Source organism: Anolis sagrei, chromosome 9 (assembly GCF_037176765.1).
Source record: "Anolis sagrei isolate rAnoSag1 chromosome 9, rAnoSag1.mat, whole genome shotgun sequence".
NCBI lineage: Eukaryota > Metazoa > Chordata > Lepidosauria > Squamata > Dactyloidae > Anolis > Anolis sagrei.
The window spans coordinates 19,484,522-19,508,457 of record NC_090029.1 but is presented as its reverse complement, the minus strand read 5'-3'; the positions used below and the strand labels follow the sequence as shown (position 1 = coordinate 19,508,457).

Genomic DNA, 23,936 nt, shown 5'->3' with positions numbered 1-23,936 from the left:
TATAGCACCAAGAGAGAGAGAATAGTAAGGGTCAGCTCTCCTGGCATGGTCTAGGCTCTTGCCATTTTCACTCTATTATTATTATTATTATTATTATTATTATTATTATTATTATTATTATTATTGTCGAAGTCTTCCATGGCCGGAATCACAGGGTTGTAGTAGGTGTTTTCGGGCTATATGGCCATGTTCTAGAGGCATTTTCTCCTGACGTTTCGCGTGCATCTATGGCAAGCATCCTCAGAGGTTGTGAGGTCTGACAACCTCAGCTTACAATTTTAGAAGTCTGACCACATAATCTCAGAGTCACAATAAGTCAGGCATGGGCAAATTTCGGGTCTACTGGCTGTTAGGAATTTTGGGAATTGAAGTCCAAAATACCTGGATGCCCAAAGTTTGCCCAGAAGTCCAAAACACCTGGATGCCCAAAGTTTGCCCATGCCTGCTGTAAGTCGACAGACTTATACATAAACTTTCATAATGTCCCATGTTTTTGGATTTCAGTTCCCAGAAGCCCCAACCAATAATCATAATTATAATCTTTATTTAATACCCCGCCACCATCTCCTCAATGGGGACTCGGGGCGGCTTACATGAGGCCAAGCCCAACAGCATATTACAATAAAATAAAATCAAAACACAATAGCCACACAATAAAATACATACAACCTATGCATACAAAAAAAAGAAAAAGAAAAGCAAAATCATACACAATAAAGTAACAATGAGCTGGCCGCATGTTCAAGATAAAAAAACTAAAATACTGTATAAACTCGAGTATAAGCCTAGTTTTTCAGTTCTTTTTTTAGGCTGAAAAAGTCCCCCTCGGCTTATACTCGAGTCAAGGTTATTTATTATTTTACTCAGTTATTATTATTATTTGTAATACAGTTATAATTTTACTCTATTAGTATTATTATTACATTTATTATTTACATGTATTATTTTACTCTGTTATAACTGTTATTACTACATTTCCATTATTCTAATCAATAATAATAATAATAATAATGTAATAATTTATTTTATTAATAAGTTATTACATTTATTTTCTTGTTCTCTTTATTATTATTGCAAGGATACATAAGCACATTTACATTGAATGGGTTTTTAAATGCTGTATGTTATTGTTATTGTTTATTGCTTATTGTGTATTTTTTGTTTCTGAGTTTTTATTTTCAACTGTTTGTATTGATTATTTGTTATCGCTTTTGTTTATTGATGTGCTGTGGGCTTGGCCTCATGTAAGCCGCACCGAGTCCCTTGGGGAGATGGTAGCGGGGTACAAATAAAGTTTATTATTATTATTATTATTATTATTATTATTAAATAATGGTTTCATCAGAGTTGGATGAAAATTACAGTTTTATGTTAAACAGTTTTATGTAAATATTCAAAAACATTGGGCCTACTGATACCTCAATTAGTGTAATTTTATTGGTATCTATTTTCATTTTGAAATTGACCAGTACCTGCTGCATTTCCTACCCTCGGCTTATACTGGAGTCAATACGTTTTCCCAGTTTTTGGGGGGTAAAATTAGATACCTCGGCTTATATTCGGGTTGGCTTATACTTGAGTATATACGGTACTAAAGATACTAAGATCAGGATGAGACAGGGATGGAGCACATTGTTTGTGAGGAAGAAACTCATAAAGGAACGGGGTCATCAAAATAGACCTTCATACAGGTGGGGAACCAAGTTACGTCAGGTATTCTGGGAGGTGAATAAGAGGAATATCTAAAATGATTTGTAGATGACTGAACAGTGCCCTTACCTGATGTCTCAGGTGCAGGTCATTCCGTGGGTCCTGGCAGACAGCAACTTTGTGCGCAGCCCCACCCAAAGGCTTGACCCGGGCAAAACCGTCTTTGTGGGCGCTCTCCATGGGATGCTGAACGCAGAGGCCTTAGCGGGGATCCTCAACGACCTGTTTGGAGGCGTGGTGTACGCAGGCATCGACACGGACAAGCACAAGTACCCTATCGGTGAGTGAGCCCTAGCCGTGGACCAATCCACCACATATGTAATGACATTTATTTCCTGTGATTTCTATGTCACCCTCCAAAAAAACGTTTAATATACTGTGGATCGATGCAGAAACTGCAAGTCGCTTCTGGTGTGAGAGAATTGGCCGTCTGCTAAGTCGTTGCCCAGGGGACACCCGGATGTTGTGTTGTTTTACCATCACAAAAAGATATAGCCACCCTCAGTAAGACTGCTAACCTAAAATGGCTGAGTCAATATAAACGTACCTTTCAAATTGCTATCTACCTAAAAATGCAAATACCAAAACATCTCAGGGAGGTATTCACCCAAGCCAGATTTGATCAGCTCGAGACAATGGTTAGATACGGGAGATTTAACAGCATCCCTTATAATGAACGGAGTTGTATCTGCGGGGCACCTGAAATTGAGGATATAGCACACATATTGTTTGATTGCAAATTGTATCAAAAGGTGAGAGACTTCCACCTTGGTCCATATATCAAATGGACAATGTGTTGGGATTCTCACATCAGAACAACATATTTTATCTGTGGCCAAGACTCAAAAATAACATATAAAACAGCTCTGCACAAAACAATACGTCTGAGAACCACATATGTAGGGCTGATTGGGGTAAATTGTAGGTGTGATAATGAAATATGATGTATATACTCAGCTTGATCCGTTTATCAGTTTTGTCATGTCTTATCATATGTATTTACTGTATTATTATAACTGTCTTATTTTAACTTTCTACGTGGAGTGTGATCAGGTCTTGTCAGGCCTTGTTGTTCTGTTTCTTATTGTGATATGGCCTAAGGGCTAATCAATAAAATTACTACTACTACCATCCTTGTGGGAGGCTTCTCTCATGTCTTCGCATGGGGAGCTGGAGCTGACAGAGGGAGCTCATCCATGCTTTCCCCAGATTTGAACCTCTGACCTGTCGGTCTTCATTCCTGCCGGCACGTTGCGCCACCGAGGGCTGTGTTGTGACTCAGGTGGAATCTCAGAGTAATAGTGTCAATGATTCTGATGGGGATGATGGGATTCAGATTCACAGTCAGGTGCAAAGTTATGATGCCCCTGTGTTAGACAAAGAAGACCAGGAACAAGGGGCAGAAGTTCAGTTGTTTCCCACAGCAAGGGATGACGCTGGGGAAAGTGAAACAACTGAGAGCCAGGAGCATGATTCAGGAAGGGAAGATAGTTCTCAGCCTGATAATGAGGGAGGAAGCACTAACGAGGAAATTGACCTTGATGGAGCCGGAAGCTTAGATCAAGCTGATTGGCTGGAATTTAAGGTTTGAAAGAGTGTCAGGATCACTAGCAGGCGAGAGAGGGAGGCCCAGGGCCATAAGAACGTCTTTATGTTGTCCAAAGGGTATTAAACAGGCTGTTTCAACATGCCCCAGTGTCAGAGCAACTTCCCACTTCATCCAAGAGACTTTGGATTTATCTTGTAGCTTTTCATGTTCATGTTTTCAGGACTTTGTTATGTTCTCATGGGACTTTGCCTTGCCTATGTCTTCATGGATCTTGTTTGCTTGTGTTACCTTGGATTGATATTTTATTTATTTATCGTGTCATCAGCAACCAGACATTTGTATTACATTTTTAACAAACAGACAAAACACAGAATTTGCAAGCTTGGTAGTTGATTAAATGTCCTTTGACCAGTATCTGGCCCCTTGGAGTGCCTCTGGTGTTGCCGCAAGAAGGTCCTCCATTGTGCATGTGGCAGGGCTCAGGTTGCATTGCAGCAGGTGGTCAGTGGTTTGCTCTTCTCCACACTCGCATGTCGTGGATTCCACTTTGTAGCCCCATTTCTGAAGGTTGGCTCTGCATCTCGTGGTGCCAGAGCGCAATCTGTTCAGCGCCTTCCAAGTCTGTGTGCCCAGGGGAGAATCTCTCATTTGGTATCAGCCATGGATTGAGGTTCTGGGTTTGAGCCTGCCACTTTTGGACTCTCGCTTGCTGGGGTGTTCCAGCGAGTGTCTCTGTAGATCTTAGGAAACTATGTCTTGATTTAAGTCGTTGACATGCTGGCTGATACCCAAACAGGGGATGAGCTGGAGATGTCTCTGCCTTGGTCCTTTCACTATTGGTTGCCACTTCCCGGTGGATGTCAGGTGGTGCGATACCGGCTAGACAGTGTAATTTCTCCAGTGGTGTAGGGCACAGGCACCCCGTGATGATGCGGCATGTCTCATTAAGAGCCACATGTTTTAGGGTGGTGAGATGTGTTCCACACTGGGCATGCATACTCAGCAGCAGAGTAGCATAGCGCAAGAGCAGATGTCTTCACTGTGTCTGGTTGTGATGCCCAGTTTGTGCCAGTCAGCTTTCGTATGATATTGTTTCTAGCGCCCACTTTTTGCTTGATATTCAGGCAGTGCTTCTTGTAGGTCAGGGCACGGTCCAGGGTCTCTCCCAGGCATTTGGGTGCGCTGCAGTGCTCCAGTGGGATTCCTTCCAAGGTGATCCTCGGAGCTTGGGATGCTTGTCTGTTCTTAAGGTGAAAGGGACATGTCTGTGTTTTAGATGGATGAGGGATCAGCTGGTTTTCCCTGTAATGGGCAGTAAGAGCACCTAGAGCTTTGGAGAGCTTCTGTTCTACCATCTCAAAGCTCCCTGCTTGAGCAGTAATGGCACGATCATCAGGATTGATCTTTTGAAATATATTTTTGCCTTTCACACTTTTTATCCTTTATTTTAATAAACCATAAAGACTACTGCTGGTGTGTTCTTTGGTGTCTTAAGCAAGGTGATTTTACTCTGAGGTGTGACAGTCTTGTAGTTTGAGAGGCGTGATTCAGGGATCTTTCATGCAGGGATTTGAAAGTGATCCGACTTGCTGAACGCCTCTCGGAGCCTTCTTTCCTCGTCCCCTGCTTCCATTACGGCAAACTTTGCAGTAAATCATGTTGTGTGTGCTGACTCACAAGTCTTGCATTTCACTGCTCGTGGCTCTAGGCAGTTCCATTCTGGTGCCGCATATTTATTATCGCACTCAAAGGGCTGGTTTGTTTTCAGGATCCGGCCGTGTCACCTTCAACAACCAGCACAGCTACCTGAAAGCGGTGAGCGCCGCGTTTGTGGAGATCAAGACGACCAAGTTTACAAAAAAGGTACGACGCAGCAAATATTGTGTCCAATTCTGGGTACCACAATTCAAGAGAGATATTGACAAGCTGGAATGTGTCCAGAAGAGGGCGACTAAAATGATCAAGGGTCTGGAGAACAAGCCCTGTGAGGAGTGGCTTAAGGAGCTGGGCATGTTTAGCCTAAAGAAGAGATGGCTGAGAGGAGATATGATAGCCATGTATAAATATGTGAGAGGAAGCCACAGGGAGGAGGGAGCAGATCAGGGGTCTGGAGAACAAGCCCTATGAGGAGCGGCTTAAGGAGCTGGGCATGTTTAGCTTGAAGAAGAGAAGGCTGAGAGGAGACATGATAGCCATGTATAAATATGTGAGAGGAAGCCACAGGGAGGAGGGAGCAAGCTTGTTTTCTGCTTCCCTGGAGATGAGGACGCAATGGAACAGTGGCTTCAAACTACAAGAGAGGAGATTCCATCTGAACATGAGAAAGAACATCTTGACTGTGAGAACTGTTCAGCAGTGGAACACTCTGCCCCAGAGCGTGGTGGAGGCTCCTTCTTTGGTAACTTTTAAACAGAGGCTGGATGGCCATCTATCAGGGGTGATTTGAATGCAATATTCCTGCTTCTTGGCAGAATGGGGTTGGACTGGATGGCCCATGAGGTCTCTTCCAACTCTTTGATTCTATGATTCTATGAAATGAAAACAGAAACATGTTTTTGAATTGGAAGAGACCCTGTGGGCCATCCAATCCAACCCCATTCTGCCAAGAAGCAGGAAAATTGTATTCAAAGCACCCCCGACAGATGGCCATCCAGCCTCTGTTTAAAAGCCTCCAAAGAAGGAGCCTCCACTACACTCTGAGGTGGAGAGTTCCACTGCTGAACAGCTCTCACAGCCAGGAAGTCCTTCCTAATAATATTCAGGTGGAATCTCCTTTCCTGTAAATTGAAGCCATTATTCCATTGCGTCCTAGTCTCCAGGGCAGCAGAAAACAAGCCTCCTTGCTATGACTTTGCAAAATTCTTAGTCAGTAATGTGTCCTCTGCAGTGCCTATGCCATCTGTCCTCTTCTTCCTTGCTGTGAAAATTGACTGTGCTGCTTGTGCCTCTGCCCTCTTTCCTTGGTGGCATTACTATTGCATTTTCCTTTTTTTCTGGGCAGGTTCAGATTGATCCGTACCTGGAAGATGCCATGTGTCAAGTCTGCCGTGCTCAGCCAGGTCCCTTCTTCTGCAGAGACCAGGTATTGCCTTGTTTTTCCTTCGTTCTGAGGCCATATTGAAAACATAGACTTCCTTCCTCACTCTCTCCAATTGCAATGTCTTCCATTATTGCTCAGAGTAACATTTCCAGGGTTTGGATGTTGAAAGCCCATAGACCAGGCATAGGCCAACTTTGGCTCTCCAGGTGTTTTGGACTTCAACTCCCACAATTCCTAACAGCCTCAGGCCCCTTCCTTTTCCCCCTCAGCTGCTTATCTATGTTATTTATTGGGAGGATTTCTGGCAGTTGCAGTTCAGAAATTGGAAATATGCAGGAATTGAGATGATCTCAAAGAAATCCAAGGAGAAGAAATCTTGCATCTTGGAAGCAGTGCGTTTGGATCATCCTCCTCTCCTAAAGGGCCTGGTCTAGGGGATGCTGGGAGCTGTAGTCCAAAACAGAGTGTGGATATGCTATTGTGTGCTTTGTTTGCCAAGGGGAGACATTGTGTGCATGCGCTGTGGCGTCTTTTTGCTTTTAATGGCTTTTTAAGTCCCTTCCACTGTGTTTTTATGAGTGATGGTCACTCGTTGGCCTGAGAGGTGTCTTGTGTCCAAATTTGGTCTCAATTCGTCCAGTGGTTTTTGAGTTATGTTAATCCCATAAACGAACATTACATTTTTATTTATATAGATTACTAGCCATCCCCAGCCACGTGTTGCTGTGGACCAGTCTGTGTATATGTGTTTTGTGTGTGTGTGTGTGTGTATGTGTGTGTGTGTGTGTATGTTTGTGTATATATGTGTTTTGTGTATATATGTGGTTTTGCACATGAGTTGTAATGCATTTTTATATTTTTTTGCTTTTAAAGTATCTTCTGTTGTGTTTTTCTGTGTTTTTATGAACGATGGTCACTCGTTGGCCTGAGAGGTGTCTTGTGTCCAAATTTGGTCTCAATTCGTCCAGTGGTTTTTGAGTTATGTTAATCCCACAAACATTACAGTTTTGTTTATATAGATTACTAGCTGCCCCCTGCCATGCATTGCTGTGGCCCAGTCTGTGTATATGTGTTTTGTGTGTGTATATATGTGAGTATATGTGTGTTTGCTTATATATATGTGGTTTTGCGCATGTGTTGTAGTGCATTTTTTGTTTGTTTGTTTTTTGGCTTTTTAAGTCTCTTCCACTGTGTTTTTCAGTGTTTTTATGAGTGATGATCACTCATAAAAACACTGTCTTGTGTCCAAATTTGGCCTCAATTCGTCCAGTGGTTTTTGAGTTGCGTTAATCCCACAAACAAACATTACATTTTAATTTACACAGATTAATGCAATATTTAATAATACTAACCATCCCCTGCCAGGCGTTGCTGTTGCCCAGTCTTCGTTTATATAGATCATCAATATGATATGGGTATACAATATATTATTATATGTTTTCTGATGGTCTTTGGCGACCCCTCTGAAATCCTTCGCAACCCCCCCCCCCCCAGTGGTCGCGACCCACAGGTTGATAAATGCTGTCATAGAGAGACCCTGATCCTTCTCTTGCTTTTCTCCCTCTCTCTCTCTCTCTCTCTCTCTCTCTGGCGTAGATCTGCTTCAAGTACTTCTGCCGCTCCTGCTGGCACTGGAAACATTCCATGGAGGTCCTGCACCACCACCGCCCGCTGATGCGCAACCAGAAGAACCGGGACGCCAGCTAGACCCCAGCGCGGCTGCCTTGTGTTTCACCCGCCACAGAGAGGAAGAGGGGGCCCTGGCATGCTTTCCGGAGTCCCGCCAATGCCTGGGAGGTGCCCGTCTTGGAAGGACTGTCGGGGGATTCTTGCCTTCACGTTTGCACTTGCTGGTCTTTATTTGTTTTTCTGCACTTTTTAATGCACAGTGGATTTTTTGTCGGGGGGAGGTTGGTCGGGGTTCGGGGTTCGGGTTTGTTTGCGAGGGGAGGGCTGCCTCCATCGATTCTGCAGTTCCCAGACTTAGGTTCCTTGTTGCTGACGAGAAGCATCAAGGGGCCTTGCGTTCGTTGAGAAGGTGTTGAGTGCGGATGCCTTCGCTTCAGTTTCTTATTTATCAAGGGCCCTTTTTTTACATTCCTTGCAATACTGGTGGTAATAATGCAGGTCTCATTGGCTCGGTTGTGTTGCAGTTGCCATACAGTGCCTTTCCATTCGTTTCAGCCCCTCTCCCCGCCCCCTCCGCCTGAACGGAGTTCAACCGGACGTTCAGCTGGTGTTTTTTACTGTATCAACAAAGGAGACTTTGCTCTTCACTTAAACCAAATCATATTTCCTATTTTACGCTCCAGGATTTTTACCAGTTCCTTTTTACACTCTCGAAGAAGAAGAAAACAAAACAAACAAACAAACGGTTTTTAAGTCGTTGGAGACGAGATTTTTTTCTTTCCTGGCAGCTTTTAACATCATTGCAATTTGTGTCTGGGAACTGTTAGTTTAAAAAAATAATAATAACAGTAAGTTTCTCAGTTGTGAATCGCGGGATTTGCAACCCTGGAAAAAGGACGGAATTTTTCGGATTTTTGAAACCGGACCGGATAAACGGATCTCTGAGCTGCTGTATATAGTTTGTTGCACTTTACGTTGCACTTCAAAGGGGGGGCTTGATAACCGGTTTTTAATCACAAAGTCACAAGACTTCAATTTACTTTTTTATAACTGAGCTGATTCGAGGGCGGCAGTGCTTTAAGGGTTCCCCAAAACCCTTTGTTCCTGTTGAGAAGAGAGAGAGGGAAGTTCGGAAGGAGAAGCGCGGCCCGCAGATTGTGCCGGGAGTTGAAGTTTTGATTTTGTTTTATTTCTCTACCCCCCCCCCCCTGATTAGAAGCTGTGTGCCAAAGAACCCGTGTCATATGTTCTCCCTTCTTCCTGCTGAGCTGATGATGTTGCATATTCCAACTGCTCTTTGTGGGGTTTTGTGAACCAGTATGTGAAGTCTCTACCTCATTGTAGTATATGCAGGCAAGACTGCACTCTCCTACGGATGTGTGGAGTAAGCTGTGATGTAGTTCTTGGCACATAATAAACACGTTGCAGCAGACCTTTCGCTTCTTCTCTACTCTTTTCTCTAGGATTGGATGCACCCAGTTCAGTGCATGCAATTAATAATAATAATAATAATAATAATAATAATAATAATAATCTATATAAATAAAAATGTAATGTTCGTTTGTGGGATTAACAGAACTCAAAAACCACTGGGGGAATTGACACCAAATTTGGACACAATACAGCTATCAGGCCAATGTATGTCCTTCACTCAAAAGAAACAACGAAAACAAAAAGCAGAAAGGACTTCTAAACTGCATGTCCACAAAGAGACCCATGGCCACGTCCCCTCCTCCTCCTCGCGGGGAAACAGCCGGTGTTAAAGCATGAGGAGCCAGACGCACGCGCATGGCCACACACACACACACACTTCACTCCCACCATGGGAGTGGAGGTGGAGGCTTGCTGCATGGAGCCCCTTCTCTTTCCCTGCTATGTTAGAAGGGCAGTCTCCTGGTCGTCGTCCTCCTCCTCCTTTCCCTTTTGGAAGAGGAAGGGGCAGATGAGTGGCAGCAGAAGCAGCGGAGCCCCCAGGCAAGGAAGAAAGGGAGGAGGAGGAGGAGGAGGCAAGGAAGGTCGACAGTGCTTGAGTGATGGACCTTCCTTCTCTCCCTCACTCCCTTCCCTTCTTTCCTCCCTCTCCTTCCTTTCCCCCCTTCTTTCCTTTTCTTCCTTCCTTCTCCTTCCTTTCCTTCTTTTCCTCCCTCCCTCCCTCCCTTCGTTTCCTCCTCCTTTCCCTTTCTTTATTTCCTTCCCTTTCATTTCCTTCTCTCTCTCCTTTCTTCATCCCCCTCCTTCCTTTCCCTCCTTCCTTCCTTCTTTCTTCATTCTCCTTCCTTTCCTTCCTTCTTTCCTTCCTGTCCCTTCTTCTTTCTTTTCCTTCCTTCCCTTCTTCCCTCCTTCCCTCCCTCCCTTTCTTTTTCCTTCCTTCCTGTCCCTCCTTCCTTCTTCCTTTCCTTCTTTCTATGCCATCCAGGCAGAGATATAGATATGATTCACACACAGAGAGAGATATAGTATCATAGATCTGAAAGGGACACCTAAAGAAGTAAAATTATATGTTGCATGTTCCAGGGTGGACAAACCAGACACTCTCCACATCAACACTAGCAAAGAAACAGCAAGAAGTACTGTTGACCCACAAGCAGAAAGAAATTACATATATTAGAAACAAACATGTTCTCATTATTTTCCAGATCACCAGACTGGGCCACAGCAACACGTGGCAAGGGGACCGTTAGTCACTCATAAAAACACAACAGAAGAGACTTTAAAAGCCAAAAACCAAAAAAAAAAAATACATTACAATGAATGCACAAAGCCACAGCTATATATACACAAACACACATATACACAAATATTTACACATATATACACACACAAAACACATATACACAGACTGGGCCACAGCAACGCGTGGCAGGGGACAGCTAGTCTATATAAATAAAAATGTAATGTTCGTTTGTGGGATTAACAGAACTCAAAAACCTCTGGACGAATTGAGACCAAATTTGGACACTATATCCCAACAGACCAACTAGTGACCATCACTCATAACCCCCCCCCCCCGAAATACAGTGGAAAGGACTTGAAAACCGAAAAAAGCTAAATAATGATACAGAAAAAAGGAAAGGAAGAGGGTAGGAAGGAAGGGGAGAAAGAAAGGAAGGAAGGAAAGAAAGAAAGAGAGAAGGGAGCATGGAAGCAAAGAGTAAAGGAAGAAAGGAAGGAAAGGTAGAGAAGGAAGAAAGAGAAATAGGAAGGAAAATAAAAGGGGAAGGAATGGTCGGGAAGGAAGGAAAGAGAGAAGGAAAGAAAATAAGGGAAGGAAGGAAAGTGAGCGAAGGAAGGATGGAAGCAAAAAGCGAAAAGGAAGGAAAGAGGTAGAAAAGGAAGAAAGAAAGGGAGGGAAGGAAAGAGAAAGAAGGATGGAAGCAAAAAGCGAAAGAAGGAAGGAAAGGTAGAGAAGGAAGGAAAGAGCGAAAGAAGGAAGGAATGGAAAGGAAGAAAGATGGCAGCAAAAAGCGAAAGAAGGAAGGAAAGAAAGAAGGAAAGGGAAGGAAAGAGGGAGCGAAGGAAGGAGGGAGGGAAAGTTGGCCACAGCAACGTGTGGAGGGTACAGCTAGTCTATATAAATAAAAAATGTGATGTTCATTTGTGGGATTAACATAACTCAAAAATCTCTGGATGAATTAACACCAAATTTGGACACAAGACACCTCTCAGGCCAACGAGTGACCATCACTCAGAAAAACACTCAGTAGAGTTTGTTGGCAACGCTGCAACTGGTAGTAGGGATATCAGTAGAGGGAAGAGGAGTGCTCAGGAGTCAGATGAGGAGCAACAAAGAAAGAAGATCTGGGAGATACTTACTGCTCCCATGGAAGAAGAGGATTTCATGGGTTTTTCTGGGAATGATGGGTCTGGGAGTGATGGGGATGAGGAGGAATCACTGGATTGGACCAAGGTACAAGAGGTTCAGAAGGTGTGTACTCAACCAACGTCTAGTGACACATTTGCGGGGTTTTCTGGTGGTGGGGATTGGCAATCGGGTGATACTGTGGAATCCTGGGGAGACCTAAGTCTTGACAAGAGGTGGAAGAGTTGGAGGGATGGGCGTTGGCGCTCACCTGTGGAAGCTAAACCAGCTGAGAGTGATGAGGATGGGGTGGAGGGCAGCTCATCATCGGATGATGAGCTGTAAGATAAAAGTAGGCAGTGAAATTATAGAACTTTGCAGTAGGCAAAGTGTTGGTTTCGTGCCTTGGGTCTTGTCGCTGCCGCTTTCCTGTTGGGCTTGGGTCCTAGATCTGCAGATTGTTTTTTTGCTCCGTGTTACTGACCGGCTTGGATTCTCGTAAGTGCGGATTTCCCCTTTCCTTGACTTCGAACTGATTTTGACGACGAAGCTGCCTTGTGAACTTTGGAACCTCGCAACTTCGGACTTGGATTTCTTCGACTCTGGACTTCATTTGGATGACGGCTCTTCTTCACGGCTCTTTGCTTGATTGTTTTCCATTTACTGTGCGATTTTGGGGTGTTTTGGAAGTGCTCCTGTTTAATCCGGATTTTTTGCCAGGATAATCCGGATTATTGCCTTAGTTTGTTTTTTAATTGCTGCAACTTTTGAGTTTTGACCAGAGGCACTAAAGTAAGTGTCTCTGAGTCTTATTTACTTTGTATGAATAAACTATTCTTTTGGACATACTCCTGAGTCTGGCTCTTTAAGGCGTCTGGGTTCCGACACCCTATGGCGGCACCTTATTGCAACTATGCCACTGCATGCGCGCTTGCCGTAATTGCACACCCTTCTCTCCCTTTCCTGTGACTTTATTTTCCATTTCTGTGACTATTTACAATCTCAAACGCCTTACTGCCAGGGACCTGTCACATCCATAAGATAAGAAATAACTGCCACCTGCAATGAGAAGTGATACAATGACAACGACTTTACGAGTTACAGGGATTTGGTGTACTTTCCTGGGCAGGTTAGTGCAACAAGTAGTCATTAGGAAATCATTTCTGAAAGATGATCCTGGATCCGGCAACGTGATCGCAGCATCTGGTCTCTCGGTCAAAACAAAACATTCTGGAGAAATGACCCAGATCTCCCTTAAAGGTACACTGGACTTTGCTGGCCCCAAACGTTATAGTATTGGTGCTTGTGTTGATTCGTAATGTCCTGGGCCATACAAAATCCAGATAATCTGGATTATATGGCAGTGTGTTTGTTTGTTTACAGTACTTATACTCCCCCCCCCCCCTTCTCACCCCAAAGGGGATTCGGGGCGGATTACAGGACATATATATGGCAAACATTCCATACAATGGCAAGTATTTAAATCCTTTGCATTAAAATTCTCTTATTTTGTGAATTATCTTAAATGTGTTAACCCAGTGCACTGGACATCAACATTACAAAAATTTGGTAAATCATCAAAGCAGCAGGAGACCGGTTGAATTTATCCAAAAATAGCCTCCCTGGCATTTTGAAATGGTAACAATATTGTTGGGTTGCTGTGAGTTTTCTGGGCTGTATGGCCATGTTCCAGAAGCATTCTCTCCTGATGTTTCACCCACATCTATGGCAGGCATCCTCAGAGGTTGTGAGGTCTGTTAGAAACTAGGAAATTTGGGTGGAATAATGTCCAAAGTAGGTAAGTAGGATTTATATGTGTGTGTGTGTGTGTGTGTGATGTCCAGGATGGGAAAAATCCTTTGTTGGGGATCCTTTGTTGGGAACTGCAATATTCACAATTGCCACAAGCAGACAAGAGTTAAGCAAGTGTGGTTTATATCTGTGGAATGTCCAGGGTAGGAGAAAGAACTTTTGTGTGCTTGAGGCAAGTGTGAATGCTGCAATCCCCAATAAAGGATTCCCCCAGGAAGGAAGTAGCCAGGCTTTGAAGCTGCAAACCCATTCATAGAATCAAAGAGTTGGAAGAGACCTCATGGGCCATCCAGTCCAACCCCCTGCCAAGAAGCAGGAATATTGCATTCAAATCACCCCTGACAAATGGCCATCCAGCCTCTGCTTAAAAGCCTCCAAAGAAGGAGCCTCCACCACACTCCGGGGCAGAGAGTTCCACTGCTGAACGGCTCTCACAGTCAGGAAGTTCTTCCTAATGTTCAGATGGAGTCTCCTCTCTTGTAGTTTGAAGCCATTGTTCCGCGTCCTAGTCTCCAAGGAAGCAGAAAACAAGCTTGCTCCCTCCTCCCTGTGGCTTCCTCTCACATATTTATACATGGCTATCATGTCTCCTCTCAGCCTTCTCTTCTTCAGGCTAAACATACCCAGTTCCCTAAGCTGCTCCTCATAGGGCTTGTTCTCCAGACCCTTGATCATTTTAGTCGCCCTCCTCTGGACACATTCCAGCTTGTCAATATCTCTCTTGAATTGTGGTGCCCAGAATTGGACACAATATTCCAGATGTGGTCTAACCAAAGCAGAATAGAGGGGTAGCATTACTTCCTTAGATCTAGACACTATGCTCCTATTGATGCAGGCCAAAATCCCATTGGCTTTTTTTGCTGCCACATCACATTCCTGGCTCATGTTTAACTTGTTGTCCACGAGGACTCCAAGATCTTTTTCACACGTACTGCTCTCGAGCCAGGCGTCACCCATTCTGTATCTTTGCATTTCATTTTTTCTGCCAAAGTGGAGTATCTTGCATTTGTCACTGTTGAACTTCATTTTGTTAGTTTTGGCCCATCTCTCTAATCTGTCAAGATCGTTTTGAATTCTGCTCCTGTCCTCTGGACTATTGGCTATCCCTCCCAATTTGGTGTCATCTGCAAACTTGATGATCCTGCCTTCTAGCCCTTCATCTAAGTCATTAATAAAGATGTTGAACAGGACCGGGCCCAGGACGGAACCCTGCGGCACTCCACTTGTCACTTCTTTCCAAGATGAAGAGGAAGCATTAGTGAGCACTCTCTGTGTTCGTCCACTTAACCAATTACAGATCCACCTCACCGTAGTTTTGCCTAGCCCACATTGGACTAGTTTCCTTGCCAGAAGGTCATGGGGGACCTTGTCAATGCTAATCAAGGTGGCCAATTGCAACATTCACACTTTCCTCAAGCAGACAGGAGTTTTTTTCTTTCTCCCACCCTGGACATCATTCCACAGATATCTAAACCTCACTTGCTTAACTCTTGTCAGCTTGAGGAAAGTGTGAATGTTGCAATTCCCAACAAAGGATTCCCTCAGGCATAATTCCACAGATATATAAACCTCACTTGCCTAGTTTCCAGCAGACCTCACCACCTCTGAGGATGCTTGCCATAGATGTGGGCGAAATGTCAGAAGAGAATGCTTCTGGAGCATGGCCACACAGCCCAGATAACTCACAGCAACCTATTGATTCCATAATATTGTTGTCAAAGGCCTTCATGGCCGAAATCACTGGGTTGTTGTAGGTTTTTTCAGGCTATATGGTCATGTTCTAGAGGCATTCTTTCCTGACGTTTCGCCTGCATCTATGGCAAGCATCCTGAGGATGCTTGCCATAGATGCAGGCGAAATGTCAGGAGGGAATGCCTCTAGAACATGGCCATATAGCCCGAAAAAATGCTTGCCATAGATGCAGGCAAAATGTCAGGAGAGAATGCCTCTAGAACATGGCCATATAGTCCGAAAAAATGCTTGTCATAGATGCAGGCGAAATGTCAGGAGAGAATGCCTCTAGAACATGGCCATATAGCCCAAAAAAACCTACAACAACCCAATAATATTGTTGTTGAAAATGTTAGCAAATTAAGGACAACCCATTCATAACAGTGCTCCATGTAGTCATGCCGGCCACATAACTTTGGAGGTGTCTATGGACAATGCCGGCTTTGGCTTAGAAATGGAGAGGAGCACCAACCCCCAGAGTCGGACACGACTGGACTTCACGTCAGGGGACAACCTTGACCTTGACCTAATTCCTTCCAGGCCCTGGGCTTGCAACCCATGTCAGGTTGTGAAGACCTGCAGCTTTGGACTCAATGAGAGCCGCCAGCACTCTTTCGAGAGGAGCGTCGCATTTCCATTCGAAGCACTTGTGAATAATGCATGAGATGCAATATGGGCCCAGGACAGGGACGAGAACGACGCTCCCAAGGGAAGGAAACCGGAGCTGCCGAATCATTCTGCAGAGAACAAGCCAGGCCAAGATAGGCCCCACTCTTTTGTGGATTTGGCCCTCTGACACAGGCAGCGTGCGCTGGTGTGCCTTTCATTTTGTACTTGTTCAGTGTGGCGTTGTGCTGCCTTGTTTTGTGTAAACTCAGCAGCATAAGAATAGCATCATCAAACAGTCTTGCAGTAGGTAAAGGTTTTCCGACTGCGGGTTGGCGCTCATTTCCATTTCTAATCCGAAGAGCTGGCATTGTCCGTAGACACCTGCAAGGTCATGTGGCCAGCATGACTGCATGGTGCGCCCTTACCTTCCCGCCGGAGCAGTACCTATTGATCTACTCACATTTGCATGTTTTCAAACTGCTAGGTTGGCAGAAGCTGGGGCTAATAGCAGGAGCTCAGGCCGCCAACGATGGAATTGAACCAAACTTGGCACACAGAACTCCCATGACCAACAAAAAATACTGGAAAGGTGTCATGGGCACTGACCTTAACTTTTGGAGTTGTAGTTCACCTACATCTGGAGAGCACTGTGGACTCAAACAATGATGGATCTGGACCAAACTTGGCACAGATACTCAATATGCCAAAATGTGAACACTGGTGGAGTTTGGGGAAAATAGATCTTGACATTTGGGAGTCGTAGTTGCTGGGATTTATAGTTCACCTACAATCACAGAGCATTCTGAACACCACCAACGAAGGAATTGAACCAAATTTGGCACACAGAACTCCCATGACCAACAGAAAATATTGGAAGGGTGTCGTGGGCATTGACCTTGAGTTTTGGAGTTGTAGTTCACCTACATCCAGACAGCACTGTGAAACAGTGATGGATCTGGACCAAACTTGGCATGAATCCTCAATATGCCCAAATGTGAATACAGGTGGAGTTTGGGGAAAATAGATCTTGTCATTTGGGAGTTGTAGTTGCTGGGATTTCTAGTTCACCTACAATCAAAGAGTGTTCTGAACTCCACCAATGATGGAATTGAACCAATCTTGGCACGCAGAGCTCCCACAACCAACAGAAAATACTGGAAGGGTTTGGTAGACCTTGAATTTTGGAGTTGTAGTTCACCTACAGCCAGAGAGCACTGTGGACTCAAACCATGATGGATCTGGATCAAACTTGGCACGGATAATCAATATGCCCAGATGTGAGCACTGGTGGAGTTTGGAGATCTTGACATTTGGGAGTTGTAGTTGCTGGGATTTATAGTTCACCTACAATGAAAGAGCACTCTGAACCTAGCCAATAATGAATCTGGACCAAACTGGGCACACTACCTACATGGTGTGGGCTGTTTTTCAAATTCTGGGAGTTATAGTTCAGCCAAAAGGGAGTTGTAGTCCAACCAAAAGGGTTTCTAAGACTGTCAGGAATCATGTGTTTTATGATGGTGTTTGGCAACCCTCAGGACCCCCCCCCCCAGGGGTCCCAACCCCCAGGATGAGAAACACTGCTATAATATTAAAAACTTGTGGCTTTTACAGGGATCATCCCTTGGAAGCCCTAACACAGCTGCCTCAGAAAGAGGTGGAAGTTAGGACCCAGTGGGGTTCTCTGCATCTTCACACCTGGGTTGCTTTAGCCATTTGCCTTTGGTGCAGGTACCAACCCAGGTAACAACCTACAGTGTTTGTATCAGACATGCACCGAGTTTACCAGCCTCTCCTGCCCACGGCTAACAGGTATCTGCAGGAGAAATGGGACGAGGCCAATTACAAAAACCACCGCAAAAAGGTAGGATCAAAGGTCTGGAGATCATCAATCCCCATGAGGAGCGGCTTAAAGAGCTGGGTATGCTTAGCCTCCAGAAGAGAAGGGTTAGGGAAGGAGACATGAGAGCCATGTTTACATAGCTGAAAGGATGTCATAAGGAAGAGGGAGCAGTCTTGCCTTCAGCCTTGGAGACAAGGACTCAATGGAGCCATGGGTTCAAAATATAGGAAAGAAAGTCCATCTGAACATTAGGAAGAATATGTTGTCGAAGGCTTTCATGGCTGGAATCAATGGGTTGCTGTGAGTTTTCCAGGCTGTATGGCCATGTTCCAGAAGCATTCTCTCCTGACGTTTCGCCCACATCTATGGCAGGCATCCTCAGAGGTTGATCTATTTAATATTTAATATTATAGAGATAGATATAGATATTACAATATGACAGCCCTAGAGCCATAGAATCCTAGGGTGCATAATATATAATATTATATAGATAGATATAGGTATTATTGCAATATGACAGCCCTAGAGCCATAGATCTTATGGTGCATATTATATAATAATATATAATAATATAATATTATATAGATATAGATATTGTTACAATATGACAGCCCTAGAATCATAGGGTGCATATTATATAATGTTATTTAATATGAAATTACACAGTCCTAGACAATTGGGAAGTATCCGACATATACAAAAGCCAGCAGAGTGATCTTGTTTGCTGTGAACTAATCTTGTTGTGTATCTAATAATAATAATAATAATAATTATTATTATTATTATTATTATTATTATTATTATTATTATTATGGTTACCATTGGAGCCCCCGGTGGTGCAGTGGGTTAAATCACTGAGCTGCTAAACTTGTTGACCAAAAGGTCAGCGGTTTGAATCTGAGGAGCGGCGTGAGCTCCCATTGTCAGCCCCAGCTTCTGCCAACCTAGCAGTTCAAAAACATGCAAATGTGACTAGATCAATAGGTACCACTCTGGCGGGAAGGTAAGGGCGCTCCATGGAGTCATGCTGGCCACATGACCTTGGAGGTGTCTATAGACAATGCCGGCTCCTCGGCTTAGAAATGGAGATGAGCACCACCCCCCAGAGTCGGACATGACTGGACTTAATGTCAGGGGAAAACCATTACCTTTACCTATGGTTACCATTACTTCCACCTATTGCTGTTTTACTGAATGTGTTAATTAATCTGTTTCTTTCCTATAGGTGGAACTAGCTGTGCCTGTTGTGAACACAAAAACAACACCAACACCTTTCCATTTACAGGTGAACTTGAAGAAAATACAGGTAAGGTTCACTCTCCTGGCTTAGATGCTCAGTTAGGCTATCGAGTTTCAGAGCGTGATCCCCAAAACTTGATCTCCTTACCTCTTCGGTGCATCTACACTGCAAGGGTGCATCTACACTGTAGAATGAGTGCAGGTTGACACCGCTTTAACTGCCATGGTTTCGTTGCTGTGGAATCATGGGAGTTGGAGTTCCTCCGCCAAAGAGTGCCGGTGTCTTGTGAAACGACAACTCCCAGGATTTCCCAGCACTGAGCCATGGAAGCCAATCTGCATTCGTTCTACGAAATTTTGACACAATATACCTTACAGTCCAACAAGTGTCCATCACCCCTTAAAATACACCTAAAACACACACAAAAATACATATTCACACACACACACACACACATCTATATCTATAAACAAATACACACAAATATACACATGCATATACACATGCCTACATACTTACATATACATATACACATTAACGCATACATATACACATACATACATATATACACATATGCATATACACAAGCACACTCATATACACAATATACATATAAACATATAAACACAGAAATACACAAATATACACACACATATGCACACATATATACACATATACACACATATGCACACACACACACACATATACGCAAACACACATATATACACATATACACAAAATATATACACAGACTGGACCACAGCAATGTGTAGCAGGGTGCAGCTAGTGTATGTATGTATGTATGTGTGTGTGTGTGTATGTGTGTATATATAGTGTGTGTATATATATGTACCGCATATGTGTGTGTGTGTGTGTGTATAAGCCATCCTTTGCCACGCATTGCTGAGGCCCAGCCTGTGTATATGTATTTTGTCTGTGTATGTATGTGTGTGCATAAATCTGTGTATATATGTGTGTTTGCATATATATATATATATATGTGGGTGTATATATGTGTGTGTATATATGTGTGTATATATTTGTGTATTTGTGTGTTTATATGTGTACATGCATATTGTGTATATGTGTGTGCTTGTCTATATGCATATTTGTGTGTATATATGTATGTGTGTGGATATGTATATGTGTGTGCATGTATATATGTATGTGTATGTATGTGTGTATATGTGTGTATTTGTGCATATATATACATGTGTGTGTATGAATGTGTGCATGTGCAGATGTATATGAGTGTATGTATATATGGTGTATTTTTGGGGTTTTTAAGTCTGTTCCGTTGGGGTTTTGTGTGTGTGTGTGTGTGCATGTTTATGGGTGATGGACACTCGTTGGACTGTTAAGTGGGTTGTGTCCGAATTTCGTGTCAATTCGTCCAGTGGTTTTTGAGTTATGTTAATCCCACAAACGAACATGACATTTTTATTTATAAAGATATGTGTGTGTATATGTATCAATGCTTCTGAATGCCATTTTCTCAAAAGGTTATGACTCTAACAGGTCATGCTTTTGACCAAGAGGTTATGGCATCCTTTTTCAAAAGGTTGTGATTGCTAACAAGGTCACACCTTTCCAAAGATCATAAAATCTCCAAAAAGGTTATGGAGATTGCCATTTCCCAAAAATCCCAGGGTTTATCCAAAATGTGCAAATGATGCGCTAATCAAAGCATCTATGGAAGTGGGAGCCATGCCGATGAGAAATGACCTTCTTACTGTATACGGAGTGCAGTGTATGGATTTAACCATCGTTACTCTGCCCAAGACATGTCCGGATTCAGTCCTGGCGCTGATTTACGAAGAGTATATAATCCGTTTCCTACATTTCAGCTGGAAAAAGAGCGCCAAGCACTTTGGGATCGGGAGAACCTTTTGCATTCGGCCAAGTTGTGGGGCATCAAACAGTCCCAGGGACGAGTGGATAACTGGAACGCCTACTGTATTCACAGGTTTGTAAACATATAGGGACATATGGGTTTCAATGAAAATGTGGGGAAAAGTGATACAGTAAGCAATGGCTCTGTAGTTCTTCATATCCCATTGTTGTGGTGATAAGTAAAGAGGTACACGGGAATAATAATAATAATAATAATAATAATAATAATAAAGCTTTATTGATACACCGCTCCATCTCCCCCAAGGGGACTCAGTGTGACTTACGCCCATCAATACAATACAAGCAATATAACACAAAACACAATAAAACAAACAAAATACATAAAATGAAAAATCAAAATAATATACAACACAACCATATAAAATCAAGCATTAAAAACACAGGAAATTTCACTAGGCAGGGCCAAATGCATGGATAAAATTATATATATATTTAAAAAACACTGGGAGATAGGACAGTGTGACTTATAAGGAGGAGGCTCCAGGAGTGAGGAAGGATTTCATTGCACAACCCATAAAATAAAGTGCGTCTAAGGACATTTTGTGCAAAGTGTGGTCGGGGAGAAACTTACATTCAATCACTGAAGGCACATTGGAATAACCAGGTTTTCAGATTCCTCCTGAAGATTGCCAGTGTGGGGGCTTGCCTGATATCTCTGGGGAGTGAGTTCCAGAGCCAGGGGGCCACCACAGAGAAGCCCCTCTCTCTCGTCCACGCAAGGCGCACTTGCGATGCGGGCGGGAGCGAAAGAAGGGCCACTCCGGAAGATTGAAGGGATCTTGTGGGTTCGTAGATGGAAATACGGTCACGCAGGTAGGAGGGTCCCAAACCGTTCAGGGCTTTGTAGATCAAGACCTGCACCTTGACCTGGCCCTCCAACAGTTTGAGGGACTGTGACCTGGCCCTCTGTTTAAAAAGTTTGAGGACCCCTGCTTAATAGCATCTCTCAAAATACGAAGAAATCTAACCATTTAGTAATCTGTGGCTCTAGTTATTAGTAATTTTAATAGGGCTGTTTGTTTGGATCTGTAGAATCATAGAATCAAAGAGTTGGAAGAGACCTCATGGGCCATCCAGTCCAACCCCCTGCCAAGAAGCAGGAATGTTGCATTCAAATCACCCCTGACAGATGGCCATCCAGCCCCTGTTTCAAAGCTTCCAAAGAAGGAGCCTCAACCACACTCCGGGGCAGAGAGTTCCACTGCTGAACGGCTCTCAGTCAGGAAGTTCTTCCTCATGTTCAGATGGAATCTCCTTTCTTGTAGTTTGAAGCCATTGTTCCGCGTCCTAGTCTCCAAGGAAGCAGAAAACAAGCTTGCTCCCTCCTCCCTGTGGCTTCCTCTCACATATTTATACATGGCTATCATATCCCCTCTCAGCCTTCTCTTCTTCAGGCTAAACATGCCCAGCTCCTTAAGCCACTCCTCATAGGGCTTGTTCTCCAGACCGTTTATCATTTTAGTTGCTCTCCTCTGGACAGTAAAATAATTTATTATTATTTATTTATTTACAGCTTTTATATTCCGCCCTTCTCACCACGCAGGGGACTCAGGGTGGATTACAGTGTACACATATATGGCAAACATTCAATGCCAATTTTAACATACAACATATACAGACATACACAGAGGCTATTTAACTTTTTTCTGGCCGCCAGGGGAGCTGTTGCTTTCATCTTCCATCTGCGACGCTGATGAAGCATTTCCGCATTCCCCGCATGCTTCCCCACTGGAATGCTTTTGCTGGAGTCTTCTTTATAGCCTCATAAATCAGTTAATTTAGCCTCCCCATACTTTAAGGTAGTACTTAATTTTCCTACTTGACAGATGCAACTGTCTTTCGGGTTGCAAAGGTCGACAACAGGCTACATACAATTGGTTGGAAACCCACTCCAACCCGGGCTGGCTTCGAACTCATGACCTTTTAGACAGAGTGATCTTAATGCAGCTGACACTCAGCCAGCTGCGCCACAATCCCAGTGGCGCAGCTGGCTGAGTGTCAGCTGCATTAAGATTTTTTTTCTGATTTGTTTTCCTTTTTATATCGTTAGCTCTTTTGCAGTTAGAGCTCGTTATGAGCAACTTTGAGCCCCAGTTTTTGGGGAACAGGCAGGACTATGTGCATCAAATCAGTAAACGGGAAATAACGTCCTCTCCTTGACCATTGTACAGCTTAAATGGGGAGAAGCGCCGCCGGGATCTTGTGCGCATTTACTGGGAGAACCAACAGCTGCTGAAGCGTCTGGAAGGAAGGAAGTCGGAACTGGCTCAGGAACGTTGGCAGGAAAACTGGCACAAGGAAGAGGCCCTCCGCCACCGCATCGCCCATTATCCCCGTGGATGGGGAGGCTGCCAGGTAGCATTATGGAGGAAGCGAAGGGGCCAAACCAGTGTTTCTCAACCTTCCTAATGCTGTGACCCCTTAATGCGGTTCCTCATGTTGCGGTGACCCCCAACCATAACATTATTTGCATTGTTACTTCATAACTAATTTTGCTACTGTTATGAATCATCATGTAAATATCTGATATGCAGGGTGTATTTTCATTCACTGGACCAAATTTGGCACAAATACCCGATACGCCCAAATTTGAATACTGGTGGGGTTGGGGGGGGGGGGATTGATTTTGTCATTTGGAAATTGTAGTTGCTGGGATTTATAGTTCACCTACAATCAAAGAGCATTCTGAACTTCACCAATGATGGAATTGAACCAAACGTGGCACACAGGATACTCAATGTGCCCAAGTGTGAACCCTAGTAGAGTTTGGGGAAAATAGACCTTGACATTTGGGAGTTGTACTTGGTGGGATTTATAGTTCACCTATAATTAAAGAGCATTCTGAACTCCACTAATGAAAACTTGACACACAGAATTCCCATGGCCAACAGAAAATAATGGAAGGGTTTGGTGGGCATTGACCTTGAGTTTTGGAGTTGTAGTTCACCTATATCTAGAGAGCACTGTGGACTTGAACAATGATGAATCTGGACCAAACATGACACAAATACTCAATATACCCAAATGTGAATACTGGTGGAATTTAGGGAAAATAGACTT

The 23,936-nt window shown here is 43.7% G+C and overlaps 1 protein-coding gene across 4 annotated transcripts in view; it reads left to right on the top strand.

Annotated features, from left to right (window-relative positions):
• CPEB1 (cytoplasmic polyadenylation element binding protein 1) overlaps positions 1-9,360 on the top strand; it is a 38,079-nt gene extending 28,719 nt beyond the window's left edge. For all 4 annotated transcript variants that reach the window (XM_060755589.2, XM_060755587.2, XM_060755588.2 and 1 more), the window contains exons 8-11: positions 1,792-1,990; positions 5,028-5,122; positions 6,261-6,341; positions 7,896-9,360. In XM_060755589.2, coding sequence (XP_060611572.2) covers positions 1,792-1,990; positions 5,028-5,122; positions 6,261-6,341; positions 7,896-8,006 — 486 coding nt within the window. In that variant the 3' untranslated portion in view covers positions 8,007-9,360. The remainder of the gene's footprint in view (positions 1-1,791; positions 1,991-5,027; positions 5,123-6,260; positions 6,342-7,895) is intronic.
• Positions 9,361-23,936: the final 14,576 nt, after the last annotated feature.